Source organism: Triticum aestivum, chromosome 2D, assembly GCF_018294505.1.
Source record: "Triticum aestivum cultivar Chinese Spring chromosome 2D, IWGSC CS RefSeq v2.1, whole genome shotgun sequence".
Classification (NCBI taxonomy): Eukaryota; Viridiplantae; Streptophyta; class Magnoliopsida; order Poales; family Poaceae; genus Triticum; species Triticum aestivum.
Genome location: NC_057799.1, coordinates 597,124,638 through 597,133,414, shown reverse-complemented (window position 1 = coordinate 597,133,414; position 8,777 = coordinate 597,124,638). Strand labels below are relative to the sequence as shown.

The 8,777-nt window shown below is 46.7% G+C and overlaps 1 protein-coding gene across 1 annotated transcript; it reads right to left on the bottom strand.

The window, feature by feature from the left end:
• Positions 1-3,581: 3,581 nt before the first annotated feature.
• LOC123054831 (probable serine/threonine-protein kinase abkC) lies at positions 3,582-8,268 on the bottom strand. Its single transcript, XM_044478692.1, has 6 exons — positions 8,073-8,268; positions 7,885-7,960; positions 6,372-7,767; positions 5,257-5,526; positions 4,849-5,004; positions 3,582-4,130 (listed from the first exon to the last, which is right to left on the bottom strand). The coding sequence occupies exons 2-6, from the start codon at positions 7,890-7,892 to the stop codon at positions 4,011-4,013; spliced, it is 1,950 nt and encodes a 649-aa protein (XP_044334627.1). The 5' UTR covers positions 7,893-7,960; positions 8,073-8,268; the 3' UTR covers positions 3,582-4,010.
• Between the last annotated feature and the right edge of the window lie 509 nt (positions 8,269-8,777).

The following is an 8,777-nucleotide window of genomic DNA, read 5'->3' as shown; positions in this document are numbered from 1 at the left end:
GATTCTGTTTTGTAGACAACTAAACCCTGGGAGGTGTCAGCTTGGCAAGATCTTTATGCCAAAGTTGTGGGCATTATGATGTCGAAGGAGAGGGGCGAGGTGTCGTGGCACCTCTGCCTCTGGAAAATTCTTGGTTAAGTCCTTGTACGCCAAATTGTGCCAATGTCCGAGTGTGGATGTGGCCCGCGGCCTTTCGAAAGCCCGCATTCCGCTTAAGATAAAAATCCTTTTGTGGAATAATAATCTGGCCTGTTTTCATTGCTCGGTCCGGGAAGGTGTCGTCCGGGTCCAGCTGCCGGCCGTCGAGGTCGAGAGCTAGACGGGACGGGGATAGGCGACGGAAATCCGGCACCGGTCCATGTAGCACAATCGATGCGAGAGGCCGGGCGGGCGCACATGCACGCGCCGTCCATCCTCCCCCTGGGCTCTACGGTGGTTGAGACGTTGTGGTTTGCAGCACGTACCGGAGGCGAGCGACTGGACGGACCGGCCACGTACACACACATACATATTTCCAATGGATCGGACTCGGCGACGTCGATCTTACCGGTTGGTTCAACCACGCAAGGATTCTTGATCAGTGCAGGTGGAGCGGCGGGGATGAATGGATGCGAGCAACACGACGTGCTCCCTGATGGAGAATTTAAGTACTCCCTCCCTTCATTTTTGTAAGAACTTTTAAACATTTAAGACAACATCTAAAACAGTTCAATTTCAGCTGTCTCAAACGACATACAAAAACGAACAAAGTAGTATACTCCCTCCGTTCAAAAATAGATGACCCAACTTTATATTAACTATAGTACAAAGTTGGGTCATCTATTTTAGAACGGAGGGAGTACTTATTAACCACACACGCATGACGTGTCATGGGCGGCCGGTCAGATGCCTTCGTTGCAACCGCCGCCAGCTAAGACGGCGTACGCGCGGGTGCACGCAGGGCGGCAGGGGTACGTACTAGCCGTGGCTGTGTAGGGCGGGTTGGCGATCGGCGCCGGACGTGGTGGGGGCGGACGCGGCGCGGCGAGCGCGACCTACCGGTGGACGGGACGGGATGGGCTGGGCGAGTGACGGCAGGCAGGCAGGCCGGCCGGGGGTCCGGGCGCTCGTGCATGGCGTACCGTGACATGCCACCTACGGCCGGCCCCGGCCCCGCCCGATCTCTGTCGTGCCTTTGTCGCGCCTCCCAGTTTGACTCTCCCGCTCGCTCCACGCCGGGCCCCGTCCCGATCCCGCACACATGGCCAGCCGCGCGCGTATAGCTCTGCTTCTTGGTTGGATTTTGTTTACATCTACCTACGTAGTGTATGTGGTGTGTGTGTGTGTATGTGGGTGGTCCGTTGTATCGACAGGGACGCGCACGCTGCTGCTCTAGAAACAGCTTAGAACAGATATCGCAGGAAGCCAGGATGGGCATTTGTACGCACTCTAAGGGCATCTACAGCCGGACCGAACAAATTTGGCCCCTCAAACGTCAGCGTTCGGGCGTGTCCGTTTTAAGTCCTTATTTTTTTTATTCACGCAGTCATGTCTCTCGCTTTTTCTTTACATGTCCGGTCACAATGCATGTGATTAGGGGAGAAGAAGAGAGAGAAAGAAAAGAAATAATAAAGAAAGAAAAAGATGCTCTATGAAGGGTCAAATCCTATGTGACGGACGCAGGACCACTGATCGGACACTTCCGGACACTCCTTATACCCATCCGTATATGAGATGAATATGAGGGTTGCCGGACAGTTAAGGAGGCTTTGAGAGGTCCGGTTGGATTAACTTTTTGCTTCTGTCATGTCCGGTCAGTGGTCCCGTCTGGTCAATTTAAAAAGCCCGGCTGTAGATGCTTTAATATACCTGGAGCTTCCGCCGGAAGTTGGCTACTGCCAGGCGCGGAACTGATTACTAATAATTGGTCAAAACGTCAAAAGCGAGTGAGATGTACGTACGTGGATGGGGTTGAACTGATGGGACGGTCGCATTACGCGTCAGCGTGTACGGGTGCACGGCGATCCCACACCACACGAGTCGTCAGGTTGTTATTAATTGGAGAAAGAGTTCAGTATCCTGCCTGAAGAATATGTGCGATTTCCACCTGCGGTCTCTCCGCCCTCATATCTACTCATTCGTCGACTTGTCCCATCACTGCTTTCATCGCTAGTGGTGATACTAGTAATCCGAAGAGATAGTGGACATGACAAATTGACGATGGATCTTGAGTTGCGTCGCATAGATGTCAGACGCATGGGCAAGAGGAAGGCAGCGCCGGCTGCTGGTTCAGTTTCTGAAATAAGGATATTGGCAAACAGAGATGACCACCGCGCAAGCTGATAAAAGGCAACAGAATGCAGAATTTGATTCGGATTTGACACAAGAATGGGGACAGAAAAGGTAACACCCCTGTGCAGAGCAAATCGCGGAATGGAGTCATCAGAATGGCGACGGCCAAGGGGCGTTCCTGAGGGGCCGATCACTTCGTCAGAATTTCAAGCTAGCCAGGGTCAGGGAATCGGCAAAGGCTCTGAAGGAGAGGAAGTGCAGATTTTTACTGCTGAAACTTCCAAGGCTTTCGACACGGTCCCTTGGCAATTCCTCAGGCAAGTGGTGCTCGTGGATGTTGTTCGCTTGCCGATACATTCTGCAGTCAAACTTCTGCTGGATATTTTTGGAAGCTCCACTATCTACTTCCTCCGTAAAGAAATACAAGAGCCAGTGATCTAAACGCTCTTATCTTTCTTTATGGAGGGAGTATGATACAAACTTGGTAAGAACTCGATCTCACCTATCCTCTGTGGAGATGATGAGATCATGGCCTTCAGTAACATTCTAAATTGTCCAAACTCACCTCTCCCTAAGTACCTGGGCTTGCCGCTTCGTTCGAGCAAGTTACGCATATAAGACTGACAGAGGAGACTGACATTCAGAGGAAGATTGAGTCCTTGGCCTACAGGTTTTCTCTATCAAAGTGGTCGTTTAATCTTGGTCCAAGGTGCTTTCAACTATCCCGATATTCCACCTAATGTCCCTGGATCCCCTCCATGGGTTTTTCAAAGCAATCAACATAGTACGAAGATCTTTTCCTATGGAAAGGGACTGAAACCGTTCAAGGTGGACATTTCCTTGGTATCTGGAGGCATGTAGGCCGCCCAAAATCGCAAGGTGGTTCAAGGTGGACATTTCCTCTAGACTGAATCATCAAGCTGATCAAGGCGGAAGCTAGACAGTAGGTTATTGCGAGTTCTGGGTGTTTCACTCCACCTCCAGCTACACATCTTACCTGAATGTTTAGTGGCAGCTTGGAGAAGACCACAAGGGCCTAAGATCAAGTTTCTGAATTTATACAGTGTCTCTTGTCACCTGGATCATTGGGTGTGTATGTGGCAGCAGGGTTCTTGAGGATAACTACCCACCAGTCCAGTGACTCTTTTACCAAGTCATGGCAGATGCAAGGAATCGATTCTTGCTAGTGCTTGGCGTCCTCCTTTGTAACCCGTTTCTTTCTTCCCGCTGTATTGAGGTGCCTGCTGGATGTTTATTCAGAAAAAATAAATGAGAGGATGCTTATCAGCAAAAATTCTGCATCCCAAACATACACAAAAAATTATGTCAGATAAGACGTAGGTTTCTTTGAAACAATTAACTGTATCTCTGCGTATACAAAGAAAGAATTCTCATTCACTGATACAATTCTCTCCGCTTACAAAAAAAGGAGCATCAGGATAAGGGCCTTTCACTACATCTTCTAGTGATATCTATTAACAAAAAATTTGGGAGGCGCTCAAAAGGACCCGTCCTTTGGCCTGATGACAAGCATATGATCCCAGGGATTGTGTACCTGACTGAATCCAGTCGCTCGAAAGAATGCTGCAATTATTACTTTCGCATGGCCGTTTTTGCAGCACAGCGCAGGCCAACATGAGTACAAAAACTGTAAGCACAAAAAAACTGTAACTCTAAATCTAAGTGAACACGAACGTAAACCAGATCAGCAAAATTGAGAAGATTCCAATGTGCTCCTCCTAAGGCGCCATAAGCCCTTCGATTGTGTACTGAAGGGACTTGGCCCAGTCTTCCTTGAAAAGTAATGTTTGTAGTGTTTTCATCACATTGTAGTCTGGATCCAACTTGCGCTGCCAGCCCTGTAAAGGAATTAACAAATTAAGGGGAATCACTTATTTTGTTACACATCGATTTTATCAATAAAAGAAACTTAGTACAGAAGCAGAAAATATAGGAAAGAATACAGATAAGTACAATCTTTAGAAGAGCCTCAGAAGGAGCTACAATCTTCCAGCACAAGGTAGGGCACAATCCATACATTTTTTCTAATAAAATGTTATTTCGACACTTCGGCGACCATCCTGGCAGACATGGGGTCTAAAATCCACACGTCCAAAGCCTTTTCTTTAAACAGAAAAGGAAAATGAAATACGGAATTTTTACAACTAAGGTTCTTTCTTTACCAGAAAAACTAGACATGGCTGCAATGACAGTTACTACTTTAGTTTCTCTATGAAAACTTCTACAAATAAGGTTGGAAAGCTAACCCAACTAAGAACCCCTTTATGCCTGATATCAAATTCAAACTGGGCACTACACAAGATCAATAGTATTTGAGAACTTCAAGACCAAATGCTATATATAGAAGCTCACTGCATACTTATCTCATGAGCGATACAGTTTCTGCAGGCACTATTAATCATGAGCAATTCTTAAGTAGTTTTGAAGTTTGGGTCATGGTGCTCTACTGAACATCTAGGACAGCAATGAATTTCTAGAAAATGAGTAGCATTTACAGAGATTTTAAGATTAAAATTCTGTGAAGTACATCATAAGCACACAGGTCATAAAGTTTACCTCAAGAACTAATGTAGTCACCATAACAGTGCAAACATTCCCATCAATGTTTACTTTATGACGTCGGACTTGCTCGAGCAACTGGTGCATACAATCGGCAGGGTGTATAACATCACCTTCAGGGGTACCCCAGAAGGAAAATGCCCGCTCAACTTCCTGTTAGCAAAAAACAAGATATCTCAATAACTGAAACCATGAATTGTTCATTTCACAGTTTGGACAATCCAAGGCGTGCATCTAAATACAATATTTACTGCGACAATGCCATCCATTTAATAAGCAGGAGCCGTTCAATAAAATAGCCCAATTTTTCAATACCAAAATGCCAATAAAATCACCTAGTAATTTGTGGAAGAAAAAAGCATCTCCAGTGTCCACCAATAACAAAATAAAAATAAAAATAATTACCTCGATAAAAACTTTTGGATTTGGGCAGTTCTGCTGTTTTGACAACTTTAGCGTACTCTCTGCTGCTGTACGACCATCTCGACGTGCAACAGCCTTGAAAAACTCCAGCAAATTCACACGGTCATTACTTGAAAGTTCAGCAGTCATTCCTACATCGAGGAAAACCACGTGTGGCCTTGACTTCAAAAGGGTGTTATTCGGATTTCTTGGTTGTGCAATACGAACCAGGATATTTCCAGGGTGCATGTCTGCATGGACAAAATTATCAACCTGGAAAAGGTGGATGCCAATGAGTATATACACAACAGTATAACAATCTGCTAAATAAAGACAGACATACTGAGGCTTATCAAATTGGCAAGAATACCAGTGATGTTATTAATACTGTGAGCTCGCATATGCAGTACTTTTTGAAGAACAAAGTAGCTTAAAGTGCCAGTCTGATCCATAAAATAATATACTGAAGCCCCTTTGTTGTTCTAAAAGTACCGGTTCCGTGTTACATCAACGAATTCAATTGTTCAGTTTTAGTAAAGCATATATTCTCAATTAATTCTCTCCGCAGAGACGATTCTGCTAACTGATAGTGCTATGTTCTTTAAGTAATTGCAGAGTCCATATCAATATGTGCAGGATATATTTTTAAATAACTATTCAACTTTAGAAATTAATGTTCCAACTAAAATTAGATGCAATCATGCTCCAATGAACTTACAACCTAAACAATACTCCCTCTGCAGCAAGATACATGTCATGCCAGCTTTCAAATTTATTCAAAAATACATGTCATTCTACTATTCCGAGATAACGTTGCACTGCTTATTCCTTTACATATCCTTCTATCTGGATAATTCTAATGTCATCTGTTCCACGCTGTTCAAGAGTTGAGTATAACCTAATAAGAGGGGCAATGCGGTGTCTGTATCTTGGTTGGTGCGCAAATTTCTACAGCATTCAGGATCCAATATACTTCTTACGTAGATTATAAAATATGAGTGTATAAAAGGGAAATCTCTATCATTCTGCTGTTTTTAATACAGAAAGCATGTACTCCCGTCTTCAAAGGCAAAACAGAAATAAGAATGGAAAGACAAAGAGATGGTTGAATGTAGTACCAGTAGCATTTTCAAGAGTGCATGAGTGCCAATATGTGCAAGAGCACTTTTAACTCGTTCCTCTCCATCATGGTCATCCACATAGTGTGAGACACTCTCCCCAAGCTCGTAAGTCTCGACCAAGACAGCAGGATGAACAAATGGATAAAGAGGTTTCGGAAATGACACATCTTTCCACCTGCGGAAGTTGTAGATAAACCGGCTCAAATGAGCAGCTTCCCTTGCAAGGTCAACTTGAGACATCATGAAGACAGCAAACTGTTGCACACTCTCATCTAGCCGTAGCCAATTTAACGCTGGAATATATCTTGAAGCTTTAGCTACCGCATTAATTATACTGAAATCTCTCCGTATTGAGTCTCCTACACCAGGGTGTCTTACTTTAACTGCGACTGTTATAATCTTTGGCGTCTTTTGGCCAGGATGTCGGAATTTCAAAGCAGCCCGGTGCACTTGAGCAACACTTCCAGATGCTACAGGCTCTTCTTCAAAATTCTCAAAAATTTCAGATATCTTTCGACCAAAAGCCTTCTCGACAGTTTTCTTGGTATATGCATAGCTGTGAGCTGGTGCTTTTGTGTGTAGCTTTGATAATTCAGCACACAGGTCGTTTGCAAATAGATCAGGACGTGTCGCCGCCCACTGGCCCCATTTAATAAATGCAGGACCTGCCTTCTCTAAAGTACGATGCACAAGCCGGAGCCATGTTTTCCTATACTTGCTGCCAAGAGTATCAGCAAATGGTGCCATCAGTATACTGGGAGTAAACAAGAAAGACAGATATATGGATCTGAGGATTATGATAACCATCTCTACTGCTGAAAATATCAATGTGGTGACATAAATACGGCTGTCCTGAGCTCGTGAGTAAATATTCTCTCGTATTGGGAGGTACTCACCATCTGCATGGGTCTTCTCACCTAGCAACAACTCTCCAGCTACGAAAGCAACAAGATAAGGAACTAACTTATACCGAGTGGCAGTCAGGGTAACGGCACAAGCAGCTCTACTTAAAAGCGGAGATGCTTTTGGTACAGCAGAACCCGTTGACAAGAGTTGCTTGCAAGCAAATTGTGGAGATGCTTTTGTTACACGAGAACCCATTGCCATGAGTTGCTTCCAAGCAAGCTGGCCGTGAAATGCATTCCGGCTACATGAGGAGAGAACAGAAAAGTTTCTGGCACCAGGGCTCCAGTATAAGCTGTCCTTTGCACGTCCGAGCATGTAAGAGGTGGCTGTTCCACTGTGAACTCCCTGGTGCAAGAATGTCCTGCTCTTATAGGCCAAACCGGCCGCAAAGCTCGACCCAATGTTCTGCACACCTGAACTGGCGGGCTTCGAGTTGACCAATACAGCCTGAGCAATTTTTCTGCCGCTCTTCCCTAACTGCAGAAACCTGGGAGCAACAGGAAAGCCGTGTCCACTTCAGCATTTGGGCGAATCGAACCAGAATCCTAAATTACACAGCGATAAGCACCAAGTGAATAAGATATTGCAGGCGGCGGTGGCTGACCTCGACATCACGACGATCTCCTCCAGAGGGCGCCTCGATGGTGGCGTGGCTCCCTGCTCCGGCGAATCAAGCGAACCTGGTGGCACGACACGCACTCATTGAGAATTTGGATTCGGCGGGGACGAATGGGCTCGCGGGGGAGCGAGGAGATCAAATCGAAGGCACGGATGCAGAGGTGGGGCGCTTACCGACGCGGCGGAATCGATGGGCGGCGCGGGCACGTTCACCATGGCGAGGGCCGGGAAACCCTAGAGGCGGCCATGATCGGCGGCGAGGCGGCGGCGCATGGGGGAGGCGGCGGGCGGGCGGGCGCGGCGGTCGGCGGAGAGTTAGGGTTTGGCGGGGGAGGGAGGGAGGAAGCGAGTTTCGCTTTTGCCTGGTGGCGCGTCTGGTGCCGACGTGAGGAGGGGGGGAGGCCGCGTGGGGAGCTGCACGGACGGCAGCGAGGCAAGGAGGAGGAAGAAGGGAGGAGGGGCTCGGAGGAGGGGCGCAGCGTGTGTGCAGCAGGCGTGGGTCGGGCCTAAACAATAGGGTGGGCGTCGGCCCGGCGATCTGGGAGGGAGCTTTCTTTCCCTTTCTTCCTTTCCAGGTTTTGCTCGTTTCCAAATTTTCTAAAAAACAAAGTTATGCTCCTTTCCGAATTTTGATGCGGCCCCTAAAATTGGGACCGTGAAATGAGTGAAAAATAAATAAAGACAACAGGATAAAAATAACAATTGGATCTCTCGTGCGCGTGCGATGCACAAACATCCCACGGGGCGATGTGCCCGCGGCCCCTGTGATTGACTCGAGCCACTAGATGGTTGTCGTGCTTAGCGTTGGGTGTTGGATTGAGCTTAGAAACCCTGGACCCCTTTACGCTGAAAAAGTTGTGGCCTTGGAAGTTATTTTTT